The sequence below is a fragment of the Phocoena sinus genome, chromosome 7 (genome assembly GCF_008692025.1).
Source record: "Phocoena sinus isolate mPhoSin1 chromosome 7, mPhoSin1.pri, whole genome shotgun sequence".
Lineage (NCBI taxonomy): Eukaryota > Metazoa > Chordata > Mammalia > Artiodactyla > Phocoenidae > Phocoena > Phocoena sinus.
This window is the reverse complement of record NC_045769.1, coordinates 61,866,270-61,884,756: the sequence shown is the minus strand read 5'-3', so window position 1 is coordinate 61,884,756 and position 18,487 is coordinate 61,866,270. Positions and strand designations below refer to the sequence as shown.

General features: G+C 41.9%; 1 protein-coding gene across 2 annotated transcripts in view; it reads left to right on the top strand.

Moving 5' to 3' along the window:
- The window catches only part of LOC116756648 (cytochrome b reductase 1), a 52,373-nt gene that overhangs the window by 21,051 nt on the left and 12,835 nt on the right, over nt 1–18,487 (top strand). The window contains exon 2 of one of the 2 annotated variants that reach the window (XM_032637433.1): nt 11,061–11,269. The exons of the other annotated variant lie outside the window; for it this stretch is intronic. Coding sequence (XP_032493324.1) covers nt 11,061–11,269 — 209 coding nt within the window. The remainder of the gene's footprint in view (nt 1–11,060; nt 11,270–18,487) is intronic. 2 annotated transcript variants of the gene reach the window in all.

Below are 18,487 nucleotides of genomic sequence, written 5' to 3'. Positions count from 1 at the left end.
GCTCAGACAGGACGGGGTTAAAGGAGCTGCTGATTCGGGAGCTCCGGCTCACTCAGGCCGGGGGTTGGGGGATGGGGGAAGGCGGGGCACTGCGTGCGGGGCGGGCCTGCGGCGGCAGAGGCGGCGTGACGCTGCGTCAGAGGCCGGCGTGACGCTGTACCGGCCCGAGACCCGCCGTGCGCACTCCCGGGGAAGTTGTCCCTGGATCCCGGGAACCTGGCAGTGGCGGCCCGCACAGGCTCCGCGGAAGAGGGGCGCGGAGAGTGACCTGTGCTCGCACACAGCCCCCCTGGTGGCGGCAGCAGCAGCCCCAGCGTCTCCCGCCCGTCTCTGGGCTCCGCGGTTTCAGCCGCGGCTCGCGCCCGTCTCTGGGGCTCGCGCTTCCCGCCGCGGCTCGCGCCCGTCTCGGGGGCTCGCGCCCTCAGCCGCGGCTCGCGCCCGTCTCTGGGGTTCGCGCTTTTAGCCGCGGCTCGCGCCCGTCTCTGGAGTTCCTTTAAGCAGCGCTCTTAAACCCCTCTCCTCGCGCACCAGGAAACAAAGAGGGAAGAAAAAGTCTTGCCTCTTCGGCCGGTGCAGGCTTTTCCCCGAACTCCCTCCCGGCCAGTCGTGGCGCACCAACCCCTTCAGGCTATGCTCAAGCCGCCAACTCCAGTCCTCTCCCTGCACTCCGTCCAAAACCGAAACCCGAGCCTCAGCTCGCAGCCCCGCCCGCCCCGGCGGGTGAGCAGACAAGCCTCTCGGGTTGGTGAGTGCCGGTCGGCACCGATCGTCTGTGCAGGAATCTCCCCGCTTTGCCCTCCGCACCCGTCGCTGTGCACCACTCCGCGGTCCCGAAGCTCCCCCCTCCGCCTCCCGCAGTCTCCGCCCGCGGAGGGGCTTCCTAGTGTGTGGAAACTTTTCCTCCTTCACAGCTCCCTCCCACTGATGCAGGTGCCGTCCTTATTCTTTTGTCTCTGTTTTTTCTTTTTTCTTTTGCCCTACCCAGGTACGTGGGGAGTTTCTTGCCTTTTGGGAGCTCTGAGGTCTTCTGCCAGCCTTCAGTAGGTGTTCTGTAGGAGTTGTTCCACGTGTAGATGTATTTCTGGTGTATCCGTGAGGAGGAAGGCGATCTCCACGTCTTACTCTTCCGCCATCTTCCCGCCGACCTCGCTTTTATTTTAAATTAATTAATTAATTAATTATTTTGGCCATGCGGCAGGGCTTACAGGATCTCAGTTCCCGCACCAGTGATTGAACCCAGGCCATGGCAGTGGAAGTGCTGAGTCCTAACCACTGGACTGCCAGGGAATTCCCTGAACTAGCTTTTAAAAGTGTACCTTTTGGGATTTCCCTGGTGGTCCAGTGGTTGGGACTCAGGCACTTTCACTGTCAGGGCCCAGGGTTCAATCCCTGGTCGAGGAACTAGGATCCCGCAAGATGTGCAGCACGGCCAAAAAAACAAAGTGTACCTTTTAAGGTGTTGTATTAAATGGTTTGAAAAAATTTGTGGAGTATAGAAATGATTGTCTACAAAGTTTCCATATCCTTAAGGAAATATAATCAATCAACATTTATAAGATAGACATATATGCACTAAAATTAGTAAGTGGTAGTCCTTCAGAATTTGTATTACATAAAAGGAATACTGTCCTAATAGTGAGGCCTGTCAAGTGTTGGAATGGAACCAAATAATAGGAAGATTGACATCTTGTGCTGAAAGTTCTAAAGAGGCTGAATTCACATCTATCTTTGTAGGTTTTTTGTGTTTCTGCCTGAAAATGGACAAGATAATCTTACATTTTTATGATCCAATTAAGTTTCATATATTCAAATTATAAATGTCTTTGAAAGGAAAAGGCAGCAGCAGTGTCTGCTTCTTCTCTTCTGGAATTAAGAAATATACATGATTCACTGCTGATATAATAGAATCCATTTTCCAAGGAAGTATTCTTTAAACATTTTCAATCCTCCATATATTTCCAGATATCTAAATTTTTCCTGACATGGACTGAAGGAGTGGAATGAGGGTGGGTTGGGGCAGGATATTGTCTTCAGAACAAAAATTAATTGTGAGACGCGGAGATCACCTTCCTCCCCACGGATACACCAGAAATACATCTACACGTGGAACAACTCCTACAGAGCACCTACTGAACGCTGGCAGAAGACCTCAGACCTCCCAAAAGGCAAGAAACCCCCCCACGTACCTGGTTAGGGCAAAAGAAAAAAATAAACAGAGACAAAAGGATAGGGACGGGTCCTGCACCAGCGGGAGGGAGCTGTGAAGGAGGAAAAGTGTCCACACACTACGAAGCCCCTTCGCCGGCGGAGACTGGGGGTGGCAGAGTGGGGGAGCTTCGGGGCCGCGGAGGGGAGCACAGCAACAGGGGTGCGGAGGGCAAAGCGGAGAGATTCCAGCGCAGAGGATCGGGGCCGACTGGCACTCACCAGCTGAGAGGCTTGTCTGCTCACCCGCCGGGGCGGGCGGGGCTGGGAGCTGAGGCTCCGGCTTCAGTCGGGGCGCCGGAAGAGGACTGTGGTTGGCGGCGTGAACACAGCCTGCAGGGCGTTAGTGCACTGCTAGCCGGGAGGGAGTCCGGGGAAAAGTCTGGACCTGCTCAAGAGGCAAGACTTTTTCTTCTTTTTCTTCTTTCCTGGTGCGCGAGGAGAGGGGATTAAGAACGCTGCTTAAGGGAGCTCCAGAGACGGGCGCGAGCCGCGGCTAAAAGTGCGGACCCCAGAGACAGACATGAGACGCTAAGGCCGCTGCTGCCGCCACCAGGAAGCCTGTGTGTGAACACAGGTCACTATCCACACCCCCCTTCCGGGGAGCCTGTGCAGCCCGCCACTGCCAGTGTCCCAGGATCCAGGGACAACTCCCCCTGGAGAACGCGCGGCGCGCCTCAGGCTGGCAACATCATGCTGGCCTCTGCCGCCGAAGGCTCGCCCCGCACTCCGTGCCCCTCCCTCCCCCCGGCCTGAGTGAGCCAGAGCCTCCGAATCAGCGGCTCCTTTAACCCCGTCCTGTCTGAGCAAAGAACAGACGCCCTCCGGCGACCTACGCGCACAGGCGGGGCCAAATCCAAAGCTGAGCCCCTGGGAGCTGTGAGAACAAAGAAGAGAAAGGGAAATCTCTCCCAGCAGCCTCAGAAGCAGTGGATTAAAGCTCCACAATCAGCTTGATGTACCCTGCATCTGTGGAATACACGAAAAGACAACGAATCGTCCCAAATTAAGGAGCCGTGTGGATGAAAGGCTCTTGGTGCTGCAGCCAGGAGTTAGTGCTGTGCCTCTGACGTGGGAGAGCCAACTTCAGGACACTGGTCCACAAGAGGCCTCCCAGCTGCACATAATATCAAACGGCGAAAATCTCCCAGAGATCTCCATCTCAATGCCAGCACCCAGCTTCACTCAATGACCAGCAAGCTACAGTGCTGGACATCCTATGCCAAACAACTAGCAAGACAGGAACACAACCCCACCAATTAGCAGAGAGGCTGCCCAAAATCATAATAAGTCCACAGACACCCCAAAACACACCACCAGACGTGGACCTGCCCACCAGAAAGACAAGATCCAGCCTCATCCACCAGAACACAGGCACTAGTACCCTCCACCAGGAAGCCTACACAACCCACTGAACCAACCTTAGCCACTGGGGACAGACACTAAAAACAACAGGAAGTACGAACCTTCAGCCTGCAAAAAGGAGACCCCAAACACAGTAAGATAAGCAAAATGAAAAGACAGAAAAACACACAGCAGATGAAGGAGCAAGATAAAAACCCACCAGACCTAACAAATGAAGAGGAAATAGGCAGTCTACCTGAAAAAGAATTCAGAATAATGATAGTAAAGATACAAAATCTTGGAAATAGAATAGACAAAATGCAAGAAACAGTTAACAAGGACCTAGAAGAACTAAAGATGAAACAAACAATGATGAACAACACAATAAATGAAATGAAAAGATGGGATCAATAGCAGAATAACTGAGGCAGAAGAACGGATAAGTGACCTGGAAGATAAAATAGTGGAAATAACTAATGCAGAGCAGAATAAAGAAAAAAGAATGAAAAGAACTGAGGACAGTCTCAGAGACCTCTGGGACAACATTAAACACACCAACATTCGAATTATAGGGGTTCCGGAAGAAGAGAAAAAGAAAGGGACTGAGAAAATATTTGAAGAGATTAGAGTTGAAAACTTCCCTAATATGGGAAAGGAAATAGTTAATCAAGTCCAGGAAGCACAGAGAGTCCCATACAGGATAAATCCAAGGAGAAATACGCCAAGACACATATTAATCAAACTGTCAAAAATTAAATACAAAGAAAGCATACTAAAAGCAGCAAGGGAAAAACAACAAATAACACACAAGGGAATCCCCATAAGGTTAACAGCTGATCTTTCAGCAGAAACTCTGCAACCCAGAAGGGAGTGGCAGGACATATTGAAAGTGTTGAAGGAGAAAAACCTGCAACCAAGATTACTCTGCCCAGCAAGGATCTCATTCAGATTTGATGGAGAAATTGAAATCTTTACAAACAAGCAAAAGCTGAGAGAGTTCAGCACCACCAAACCAGCTCTACAACAACTGCTAAAGGAACTTCTCTAGGCAATAAACACAAAAGAAGGAAAAAACCTACAATAACGAACCCAAAACAATTAAGAAAATGGGAATGGGAACATACATATCAATAATTACCTTAAATGTAAATGGATTAAATGCTCCCACCAAAAGACACAGATTGGCTGAATGGATACAAAAACAAGACGCATATATTTGCTGTCTACAAGAGACCCACTTCAGACCTAGAGACACATACAGACTGAAAGTAAGGGGATGGAAAAAGGTATTTCATGCAAATGGAAACCAAAAGAAAGCTGGAGTAGCAATTCTCATATCAGACAAAATAGACTTTAAAATAAAGACTATTACAAGAGACAAAGAAGGACACTACATAATGATCAAGAGATCAATCCAAGAAGAAGATATAACAATTGTAAATATGTATGCACCCAACATAGGAGCACTCAATACATAAGGCAAATACTAACAGCCATAAAAGGGGAAATTGACAGTAACACATTCATAGTAGGGGGCTTTAACACCCCACTTTCACCAATGGACAGATCATCCAAAATGAAAATAAATAAGGAAACACAAGCTTTAAATGATACATTAAACAAGATGGACTTAATTAATATTTATAGGACATTCCATCCAAAAACAACAGAATACACATTTTTCTCAAGTGCTCATGGAACATTCTCCAGGATAGATCATATCTTGGGTCACAAATCAATCCTTGGTAAATTTAAGAAAACTGAAATTGTATCAAGTATCTTTTCCGACCACAATGCTATGAGACTAGATATCAATTACAGGAAAAGATCTGTAAAAAATACAAACACATGGAGGCTAAACAGTACACTACTTAGTAACGAAGTGATCACTGAAGAAATCAAAGAGGAAATCAAAAAATACCTAGAAACAAACGACAATGGAGACATGACAACTCAAAATCTATGGGATGCAGCAAAAGCAGTTCTAAGAGGGAAGTTTATAGCAATACAATCCTACCTTAAGAAACAGGAAACATCTCGAATAAACAACCTAACCTTGCACCTCAAGCAATTAGAGAAAGAAGAACAAAAAAACCCCAAAGTTAGCAGAAGGAAAGAAATCATAAAAATCAGATCAGAAATAAATGAAAAAGAAATGAAGGAAACGATAGCAAAGATCATTAAAACTAAAAGCTGGTTCTTTGAAAGGATAAACAAAATTGATAAACCATTAGCCAGACTCATCAAGAAGAAAAGGGAGAATACTCAAATCAATAGAATTAGAAATGAAAAAGGAGAAGTAACAACTGACGCTGCAAAAATACAAAAGATCATGAGAGATTACTACAAGCAACTCTATGCCAATAAAATGGACAACCTGGAAGAAATGGACAAATTCTTAGAAAGGCACAACCTGCCTAGACTAAATCAGGAAAAAATAGAAAATATGAACAGACCAATCACAAGCACTGAAATTGAAACTGTGATTAAAAATCTTCCAACAAGCAAAAGCCCAGGACCAGATGGCTTCACAGGCGAATTCTATCAAAAATTTAGAGAAGAGCTAACACCTATCCTTCTCAAACTCTTCCAAAATATAGCAGAGGGAGGAACACTCCCAAACTCATTCTACGAGGCCACCACCACCCTGATACCAAAACCAGACAAGGATGTGACAACGAAAGAAAACTACAGGCCAATATCACTGATGAACATAGATTCAAAAATCCTCAACAAAATACTAGCAAACAGAATCCAACAGCACATTAAATGGATCATACACCATGATCAAGTGGGGTTTATTCCAGGAATGCAAGGATTCTTCAATATACGCAAATCAATCAACGTGATACACCATATTAACAAATTGAAGGAGAAAAACCATATGATCATCTCAATAGATGCAGAGAAAGCTTTTGACAAAATTCAACACCATTTATGATAAAAAACCCTGCAGAAGGTAGGCATAGAGGGAACTTTCCTCAACATAATAAAGGCCATATATGACAAACTCACAGCCAACATCATCCTCAATGGTGAAAAACTGAAAGCATTTCCACTAAGATCAGGAACAAGACAAGGTTGCCCACTCTCACCACTTATTCAACATAGTTTTGGAAGTTTTAGCCACAGCAATCAGAGAAGAAAAGGAAATAAAAGGAATCCAGGGCTTCCCCGGTGGCGCAGTGATTGAGAGTCCGCCTGCCGATGCAGGGGACACGGGTTCGTGCCCCGGTCCGGGAAGATCCCACATGCCGCGGAGCGGCTGGGCCCGTGAGCCACGGCCACTGAGCTTGCGCGTCGGGAGCCTGTGCTCCGCAACGGGAGAAGCCACAACGGTGGGAGGCCCGCGTACCGCAAAAAAAAAAAAAAAAAAAAAAAAAAAAAGAAAAAAAAGGAATCCAAATTGGAAAAGAAGAAGTAAAGCTGTCACTGTTTGCAGATGACATGATACTATACTTAGAGAATCCTAAAGATGCTACCAGAAAACTACTAGAGCTAATCAATGAATTTGGTAAAGTAGCAGGATACAAAATTAATGCACAGAAATCTCTGGCATTCCTATACACTAAGGATGAAAAATCTGAAAGTGAAATCAAGAAAACACTCCTATTTACCACTGCAACAAAAAGAATAAAATATCTAGGAATCAACCTACCTAAGGAGACAAAAGACCTGTATGCAGTAAATTATAAGACACTGATGAAAGAAATTAAAGATGATACAAATAGATGGAGAGATATGCCATGTTCTTGGATTGGAAGAATCAACATTGTGAAAATGACTCTACTACCCAAAGCAATCTACAGATTCAATGCAATCCCTATCAAAGTACCACTGGCATTTTTCACAGAACTAGAACAAAAAATTTCACAATTTGTATAGAAACACAAAAGACCCCGAATAGCCAAAGCAATCTTGAGAACGAAAAGCGGAGCTGGAGGAATCAGGCTTCCTGACTTCAGGCTATACTACAAAGCTACAGTAATCAAAACCGTATGGTACTGGCACAAAAACAGAACTATAGATCAGTGGAACAGGATAGAAAGCCCAGAGATAAACCCACACACATATGGTCAACTTATCTTTGATAAAGGAGGCAGGAATGTACAGTGGAGAAAGGACAGCCTCTTCAATAAGTGGTGCTGGGAAAACTGGACAGCTACATGTAAAAGTATGAAATTAGATCACTCCCTAACACCATACACAAAAATAAGCTCAAAATGGATTAAAGACCTAAATGTAAGGCCAGAAACTATCAAACTCTTAGAAGAAAACATAGGCAGGACACTCTATAACATAAATCATAGCAAGATCCTTTTTGACCCACCTCCTAGAGAAATGGAAATAAAAACAAAAATAAACAAATGGAACCTAATGAAACTTAAAAGCTTTTGTGCAGCGAAGGAAACCATAAACAAGACCAAAAGACAACCCTCAGATGGGAGAAAATATTTGCAAATGAAGCAACTGACAAAGGATTAATCTCCAAAATTTATAAGCAGCTCATGCAGCTTAATAACAAAAAAACAAACAACCCCATCCAAAAGTGGGCAGAAGACCTAAATAGACATTTCTCCAAAGAAGATATACAGACTGCCAACAAACACATGAAAGAATGCTCAACATCACTAATCATTAGAGAAATGCAAATCAAAACTGCAATGAGATATCATCTCACACCAGTCAGAATGGCCGTCATCAAAAAATCTAGAAACAATAAATGCTGGAGAGGGCTTCCTTGGTGGCGCAGTGGTTGAGAATCTGCCTGCCAATGCAGGGGACACGGGTTCGAGCCCTGGTCTGGGAAGATCCCACATGCCGCGGAGCAAATGGGCCCGTGAGCCACAACTACTGAGCCTGCGCGTCTGGAGCCTATGCTCTGCAACGAGAGGCCACGGTAGTGAGAGGCCCGCCCACCGCAATGAAGAGTGGCCCCTGCTCGCCGCAACTAGAGAAAGCCCTCGCACAGAAACGAAGACCCAACACAGCCAAAAATAAATAAATAAATAAATAAATAAAAAAAAAAAAAAAAAAGAATCCTTCCTTTTAAAAAAAAAAAAAAAAAAAAAATGCTGGAGAGGGTGTGGAGAAAAGGGAACCCTCTTACACTGTTGGTGGGAATGTAAATTGATACAGCCACTGTGGAGAACAGTATGGAGGTTCCTTAAAAAACTACAAATAGAACTACCATATGACCCAGCAATCCCACTACTGGGCATATACCCTGAGAAAACCATAATTCAAAAAGAGTCATGGGGCTTCCCTGGTGGCGCAGTGGTTGAGAGTCCGCCTGCCGATGCAGAGGACACGGGTTCGTGCCCCAGTCCGGGAAGATCCCACATGCCGCGGAGCGGCTGGGCCCGTGAGCCAAGGCCGCTGAGCCTGCGCGTCCGGAGCCTGTGCTCCACAACGGGAGAGGCCACAACAGTGAGAGGCCCGCATAGCGAAAAAAAAAAAAGAGTCATGTACCAAAATGTTCATTGCAGCTCTATTTAGCCCAGAGATGGAAACAACCTAAGTGTCCATCATCAGGTGAATGGATAAAGAAGATGTGGCACATATATACAATGGAATATTACTCAGCCATAAAAAGAAACGAAATTGAGCTATTTGTAATGAGGTGGATAGACCTAGAGTCTGTCATACAGAGTGAAGTAAGTCAGAAAGAGAGAGACAAATACCGTATGCTAACACATATATATGGAATTTAAGAAAAAAAATGTCATGAAAAACCTAGGGGTGAAACAGGAATAAAGACACAGACTTACTAGAGAATGGATTTGAGGCTATGGGGAGGGGCAAGGGTAAACTGACAAAGCGAGAGAGAGGCATGGACATATATACACTACCAAACGTAAGGTAGATAGCTAGTGGGAAGCAGCCGCATAGCACAGGGAGATCAGCTCTGTGCTTTGTGACCGCCTGGAGGGGTGGGATAGGGAGGGTGGGAGGGAGGGAGATGCAAGCAGGAAGAGATATGGGAACATATGTATATATATAACTGATTCATTTTGTTGTGAAGCTGAAACTAACATACCACTGTGAAGCAATTATTCTCCAATAAAGATGTTAAAAAAAATTAATTGCATGCTGGGTGAGGTGGGTATATAACCTATTGCTTAAGCCAGGACACTAAAAAAAAAAAAAAAAGCTTTTTAAGTATCTTTTTGTTAAAGTTTAGTCTACATGCAGATAAGTATACATATAAATATATAGCTTAATGAATCTTCCCTCAGTGATTACCTATGTAACCAACACCTAGTTTGAAAATCAGATTATTAGCAGGAGCCCAGAAATCCCTCGTGAATTCCTTTCCAGTTGCTATACCCCTTCCTAACAAGGGCAAACAATATCTTGACTTTTCTTACTGCAGAGATGAGTGTTGCCTGTTGTTATACTTCATATCAATTGAATCATACAGTATATACTTGTTTATGTCTGGTTTCTTGGCATTGACATTATACGTTGGTCCATATCATTGGGTGAAGTTCTAGTTTTAGTTCATTCATCCTCTTTGCTGTATATTATTCCATGGTGTGAATATATCACAATTTATTTATTCAATCTCTTAATGATGGACATTGGGAAGTTCCCAGGTTTTGGCTACGATGAATAGTGCTGTAATAATATTCTCGTACTTGTCTTTTGGGGAACTTATGTATAAACTTCTTTGGGGCATATACTCAGGAGTAGAATTACTTAGATCATAAGGTATGCATATGTTTTGCTTAAGTAGATGCTGCTAGTTTTCCAAAGTGTTTGTTCTCATTTAAACTCTTATCAGCAGAACATGAGCGTTCTGATTGTTTCACAACCTCTCCAATACTCAGTATTTTCCATATTTAGCCATTCAGATATGTGGTAGAGGTATTCTCATTTCTTTGTTGACCAATGAAGTTGATATCTTTATTATGTTTATTAGTCACTTGGATATACTCTTTTGTGAAATACTTAGCTATACTCTTGGATATACTTTGTCTATTTAAATCTTTGCACATATTTTTCTATTGTTTAGTCTGTTTTTTTCTTGTCAAATTAAGACACTTATATGAAGAAACCAGATCATAAGATTAAGAATTTCATTTTGGACATGTTGAGTTTAAAATATTTGAGAGGCATCTATATGGATATGTCAAGAAGCCATTGGATTATGTTGGTGTGGAGTTCAGAAGAAAGTTCTGGGCTGGAGATGAGAATTTTGGAGTCCCTACCATGCAGGTAGCATTTTAATGAAAGAGTGAATGAGATCACGCAGAGAGAGAGCAGAGAGAGGAAAAAATCCTAGGACTAAGCCTGAGAGGCAGCAAGGTTCGTTCATAAGTTGGGAGTAAAGAAGATGCCAGCAAAGAGCCCAAGAAGGAACCACTGAGAGGCAGGGAAGAGGGGGGAAGCAGAAGCCATGAGAAAAGGGTTTCACAAAAGGCAGTGTTCACTGTGTCGAACTGTTCTTCTTGTGTTGATTAAAAAAACAGCACCGCTACATTCTGTCCACTTTTGTCTCTTTTTAGCCATCATCGTATACAGACTGCCATGGACCTGGAAATGCAGCAAGCTCCTGATGAAGTCCATCCATGCAGGGTTAAACGCTGTTGCTGCCATTCTTGCAATTATTTCTCTGGTGGCTGTTTTTGATTTCCACAATGCCAGGAACATCCCCAATATGTATAGTCTGCACAGCTGGGTTGGACTGACAGCTGTCATTCTCTACATCTTACAGGTCAGTATCTCAGTGTTTCTTTTTAATTTTTTTAAAATTAATTTATTTTTGGCTGTGTTGGGTCTTTGTTTCTGTGTGAGGGCTTTCTCTAGTTGCAGCAAGCGGGGGCCACTCTTCATCGTGGTGCGCGGGCCTCTCACTATCGCGGCCTCTTTTGTTGCGGAGCGCAGGCTCCAGACGCGCAGGCTCAGTAATTGTGGCTCACGGGTCTAGTTGCTCCGCGGCATGTGGGATCTTCCCAGACCAGGGCTCGAACCCGTGTCCCCTGCATTGGCAGGCAGACTCTCAACCACTGTGCCACCAGGGAAGCCCTCTCAGTGTATTTCTAAACAAGACATAAAAAGTAAAACAATTCAGATACTTTCGATGTTTTCCATTCATTCATAGTTTCTTGGAAATCATTTCATTCCCACTAGTCACTGTTCCATTTGTTTCCATTATAAGTGTTTCCCCCTGAGGGGGCACCAGAACTGCAGAATTCAGTTATGAGCTTGAATGTAAGGGTTTAAATATGGACATATGTATGTAAGAAATTGCCATCTCATAATATCTAGGCTGCCATTGTTTGGACTTTAAATTCCATGTGCTGGATCAACTAGCATAGGCAAGAGCTATAGATTTCTTTCTCACATTCTCTGTCACTTCTATTTTCTCGGTTTAACTTTAAGAGTAAAGAGGTAAATTTTTACGTCTTTGTTAGATTTTGAAGGCTCAGTGATTATTTTATTTTCATTTCATTTATTAAATGTCTTCATTTACTAAAAACACATACTCTTTTTTAAGTATTTATTTATTTGGCTGTACCAGGTCTTTGTTGCCGCATGCGGTCTCTTAGTTGTGGCATGGGGGATCTAGTTCCCTGACCAGGGATCGAACCCAGGCCCCCTGCATTGGGAGCACGAGTCTTAACCACTGGACCACCAGGGAAGTCCCCAAAAAATACATACTCTTAAGAGCACTATATTTAAATGTAAGTTAATGGAGTGAGATAGGAATTTGGCTGTTCTAGATCACAAAAGTAAAGGTTAATTTTTAATGTTTTTGGTGTTAACCATTTTGTTGAAAAATCTTTGTCAATTTTTTTGACAAACTATGTCAATTCACTTCCCTTGCTTAGTACATATATCCAACTCCTGATTGGGACATCACTGTGAACTTACTTTTCTGTGGATATAGGAGAAGAAACTGGAGTGAGTTCATAAAACCTCAAGGCATATTTTAGAATATATGAATGTATGACCTCTTTAAAAAAGGATCTCTTAGCAGACATGTATTTGTCATTTTTCTGCTTCTTAAAGTAAAGTTTTTAAAGGCTTAAGCCTTTTTGAATTTTAAGTAAGTAAAAGTTGATATCTATATGGACACTATTAATAATTTAAGTTTGCATTAGCATGCCTGGAGGTAGGGATTGGCAGATTGAAAGATGCCAGACAGAAGGGGAGCATAGGGAGAACCCTGTATCAAACATGATCTTACTGATCAAGGAGGAACAAGGAGAATATCTCAAATTGGGTGGCTGAGCCTAGCCCAGATCTCCTGCCCTCAAAGTTGATTTTCCCTCAGTGTTCTCATCTGGGAGACAGTGTCCTCCTCTGCTGCCAGCTGGTGGACCCTCTCCCTTCAGAGAGTAGGATGGCAAGAGCAGGGGCCATTGAGATGCTGCCAGTTGCTTTGGGGACCCCCTTGGTCTACTAGCATCTCTTCAGGACTTTCCTAGCTTTCTGTTCTGCTTTCAGCAGTTTGTTCCCCTCCCTTTGCCTCACCTCCTTTGTGCCACACCAGAATGCAGGATATTAGAGCCAGAGCGCAGTGTGAGGCATTCTGCTTACCTCACATAGTCCTTCAAGTGAGATAGTCTTTACAGATGCTGAGGACGCACAGGTTACACAGCAGGAGGCAGAGCTGGGACTTAGGCGCTGGTCTTTCCAATCCTGAGCTCTCCCCACATGGTCCTGCTGTTTCCACAACATCCCCACCATCACTCAGCCTATGTTTGATCATCCTCAGTGGACGGCCATATTTCTGAGGAACAGAATGGAGACTACCCAAAACTTTATGTAGCTTGCCTGTGAGAGGGTTTATGGTTCTGAGTACAGTAGTTAAAATGAATTAGATAAAATGCCTTTAGTGCGTTAGTTATATGCCAAGGCATTCTCTGAACATCTGGAAAGATATGCATCAGAATGTTAACAGAAATGATCTCTAGGTGGCTGGATTCCAGTTGATTATTTTTCTTTTCACTTTTTGTATCTTCTAAATACACATGCATTTCTGTATAACAATAAAAGCTTTTAAAGCTAAAAAAAAAGTTTCCTATACTAGATATACCTTTTAATCTGGAATTTCTAAAAACCAATTTATACCATGCTCTATATCTTAATATATAAGATTAAGAAATATCTAGGAATTAGCAAAAAAGAGAATATTTATTGGAAAATATATGGGTCTTAGATAAAATGGTTCTCAGAGGAATATAGGCTTAAATGCCTTTATTTATTGAAAGAAAAACTTAAAATATGTAAATGGAGTATCCACTTAAGAAACTGAAGTTCAATTATATCTTGATAAAACCAGGAGAAAAAAAAAGAAACTAAAAGAGAACAGCAAAATATACAAGGAAAAGTAAACACCAAAAAAAAAAAAATCCGTGAACAGTTGTATTAGTTTTCTATTGTTGCCATAACAATTTACCACAAACGTAGTGGCTTAAAACAACCCAAATATATTACCTCACAGTTTCTCTACATCAGAAGTCCAGATTGGCTTGGCTGGTTTCTCTGCTCAGGGTCTCACAAGGTCAAAATCAAGGTGTTAGCTGGCCTGGGCTCTTATGGAAAGACTCTGGGGTAGAATCACCTCCCAAGCTAATTTAGGTTGTTGGCAAAATCTAGTTCCTTGTGGTTGTAAGACTGAGGTCCCTATACTCTCACTGACTGTGGGCTGAGGGTTGTCCTTAGCTCCTCTCTCTGTTCCTTGCACATGGCCCCCTCTGTCTCACTGGCTTGGAATCTCTCTGACTTCTCCTTCTTTCTCCTCTTCATCTCTTCTTCCTCCAGCCAAAGTTCTCTGTTTTTGAAAGGGTTCATGTAATTAGATTGGGCTGCCCAGATAATCCAGGATTTTCTCCCAGTCAGAAAATCCATAATCTTAATTACATCAGCAAGGCATCTTTTGCCATGTAACATAACGTATTCATAGCTTGCAGGGATTAAGTTGTGGATATCTTTGGGAGGTGGCATGATTTAGCCTATCACAACCATAAATTAAAAATATAAGAAATTACAAATAAAATGAAAAGCTGGTTCTTTAAAACAAGTAGAATAAAATAGATAAACCACTGCAAATCTGATTGAAAAAAAGCACAATATACAACATTAAGAATAAGAAAGGGGCTTCCCTGGTGGCACAGTGGTTGAGAGTCCGCCTGCCGATGCAGGGGACACGGGTTCGTGTCCCGGTCCGGGAAGATCCCACATGCCGTGGAGCGGCTGGGCCTGTGAGCCATGGCCGCTAGGCCTGCGCGTCCGGAGCCTGTGCTCCGCAACGGGAGAGGTCACATCAGTAAGAGGCTCACGTACCGCAAAAAAAAAAAAGAATAAGAAAGAAATATAGTCATAGATATAAATAATATTTTAAAATTAGGACAGTTTATTAAATTATTAATATATGGTAATATTCTTAAAAATCTTAAAGAAAGAAAAAAGGATTGTTTTCTTGCCAAATATAAACCACCAAATTTGACCCAAGAGGAACTAGAAAACCTAAACAGACCAATAACATTATAAGCAACTGGTAAGATCATTTGAAATCTATCACTAAAAAAGACATCGGGTCCAGATTGTTTTATACCTTTGACCTACAAGGAACAGATACTTTAAACTGATCCAGTACACTGGGAGGAAACAAACTCCTCTCAGATGTTGCCCCATTGTGCACTCCATACTTCATATCTAAGGTGGCAGCTCTGATGATAAACACCGTTACCAATATCAAACAGCGAACATCAGCTTAAACTGTGAAATACTGAAGACATTTCCATTAAATAAATAAGACATTGATGCTTGGTACCTTTGTCATTCAACTTTGTTTTAGAGGTTTTAGCTAATGCATAAGATAATGAAAAAAATCTGTATAAATAATAGAAAATTTGTGACTTTTTTCCTGTTTGCAGATCATATAATACATGTCTAGAAACACAAGAGATAGCTAAAATAATGAGAGAATTTGGAAAGGTATCTGGATATAAGATAGCCATGCAGAATCCAATAACTTTTGCCCATACTAGAAATGACCATTTAGAATAAGAAGTAGAATCCTGTAAATCTTATAGTAGAATACTATAAAAACTTATTGAAAAACAGAAAACATGGTAGGAATAGAAGGATACCATGTTACTGAAAGAGAAAAATTAATATAGAAATATCCTTCCCTCTTCAACTAATATTTATAGTTAATATATTCTAATTTTAAACCCAATGGGAGTTTTAAACTTTATGCAGAAGAACAAGTATCCAAGGATAACCAAGAAAATTTTGAAGAAGAGAAGGGAGACCTGCTTTATTCAAAACAAGGTATTCACATAGGAATAAACAAAATATATCCATGGCAAGAACAAAGAGGACAGAAACAGCCCAAGTGTGTATAAGAACTTTTTCTGTGACACTATGGTATTTCAATTTACCAGGAAAAGAATGCTTATTTAATCAATGTTACCTTCATAATTGGCTATCCATTTGGAAAAAACCAAACAAACAAAAAGACTCTACATCACACAAAAGAAAAAAAAATTCCAGATACAGTAGATTAAAGGTATGAGTATAAAAAATCCAAAATCAGTGAAAAGAGAAAAAGAAAATTAAGAAGCATATAATCTGTATAATATTGAGGTAGGGGAGGCCATAAGGTTGACAAGAAATCTAAAAACCATAAAGGAAAAGAAAGACATTTATGACTACATAAAATTTTTTTAAAATTATAGTCATTTCTCAGTATCTTTGGGGGATTGTTTCCAGGACCCCCTCGGACACCAAAATCCAAGGATGCTCAAGTTTCTTGTATAAAATGGTGTAGTATTTGCATGTAACCTGCACACATCCTCCCATATACTTTAAATCATCTCTAGATTACTTACAATACCTAATACAATGTAAATGCTCTGTAAATACAATGTAAATCCTATATAAATAGTTGCTGGTCTGCGGCCAATTCAAATTTTGCTTTTTGGAACTTTCCGGAATTTGTTTTTTTGGAATATTTTTGATCTGTGGTTGGTGGAATTTATGTATGCTGAGCCCATGGCTATGGAGGGCTGACTGTATATATGACAAAAGATATTCAAGTCAGCAGGAACTGCACAAGGAGATATGGGGAATAATCATGTCATGTGTTAAGGGTTAATGTGTTTAATATACAAAACAACTCCTAAAAATTAATAATAAAAAGTCAACCTAATAGAGCAATGAACAAAAGAGTTGAACAGGCAGTTCAAACAAGAATTAAATCACAATGAGCATATGATAAAATGTCCCACCTCACTAAGAAGTTAGGGAAATGTAAGTTAAAACAACAATAAAGTAACATTTTCTCCCATGAGACTGACAGAACAACAATAGTGATATCCATTGCTATCATAGATGTGAGGTAAGGATGAACTTCTGCCCTGCTGGTGGGAAAGTGAATTGCCACCGAATTAGGGAAGTAGTTTGTTAATATCTATTATTTTTTTAAAAAATAAACTTACTCTTACACAACATTGTAAATCAACCATACTCCAGTAAAAATTTAAAGTATATATATATATACTTTACAAAAGGAACTCTAAGAAGGATTTTTAGTGCGGCAATGTTTGCAGGAAACGGGAAGCAACCTAAATGTCCATCAACAAGGGAATGGCTAAATAATTTGTGGTAAATCCATGTTGAATATTATACAGCTGTTACAAAGAACGTAACTATGTCTACTGATCAGGAGTGAAATCAGGGACTTCCCTGGTGGCGCAGTTGTTAAGAATCTGCCTGCCAATGCAGGGGACACGGGTTCCATCCCTAGTCCAGGAAGATCGCACATGCCAGGGAGCAACTAAGCCTGTGCACCACAACTACTGAGCCTGCGCTCTAGAGCCTACACTACTGAGCCCACGTGCCACAGTTACTGAGGCCCGCAACGCCTAGAGCCTGTGCTCCGCAACAAGAGAAGCCACCGCAATGAGAAGCTCACTCACCACAACGAAGAGTAGCCCCTGCTCACCACAACTAGAGAAAGACCGTGCGCAGCAACAAAGACCCAACACAGCCAAAAATAAATAGATAAATAAATATTTTTTTAAAAAGGAGGAAAGAAAGGGAGATAGCAACAAAGCAATACAACCAATACAAGCTGAAAAGTCTTCACCCTTCCTCGTGTTTGTCTATGAATTGCAAAGCATTTTAAGTTGTAGGTATTTTTTCTACTTGTGAGATCTAGCCTCTGGGGGATTTCTAAAAAAATAACAAACCATTGTGTGTATGTAGAAGTTATGAATCATAATAAAGTTAACTCTCATGATTCCACCGTCCAACTTAATTTAGAAAACATAGAACACCTCCTCACCCCCAACTTGATCCCACATCTTTCTACCTATCCCAACCCCTGGAGGTAACCATTCTCCAGAAGTTTTTTTCTCATTCCTGTTTTTCTTTATAATTTAACCACATACTGTAAATTCCCAAACAATATGTTTAGTTTTTATTTTTTACTTTTTAAAAAGCAGTATCAAATGTGTTCAATTACAACTTTTTTTTTCTTTCTACTGATTCAACTATATTGATTCCTCTAGGTGTAGTTTATTCATTTTTACTTGTTTTTTTTCCTCAAAGAATTTTTTTTTTAATTCATTTATTTTTGGCTGCTCTGGTTCTTCGTTGCTGTGCGCAGCGAGTAGGGGTTACTCTTTGTCGCGGTGCACAGGCTTCTCATTGCGGTGGCTTCTCTTGTTGTGGAACACGGGCTCTAGGCGCGCAGGCTTCAGTAGTTGCGACACCTGGGATCAGTAGTGGTGGCACACGGGCTTAGTTGCTCTGTGGCATGTGGGATCTTCCTGGACCAGGGCTTGAACCCATGTCCCCTGCATTGGCAGGTGGATTCTTAACCACTGTGCCACCAGGGAAGCCCTTCATTTTTACTTTTGTATTCCACTGTATAAATACGCCATACATTTACTTATCTATTCTCCTGCTATTA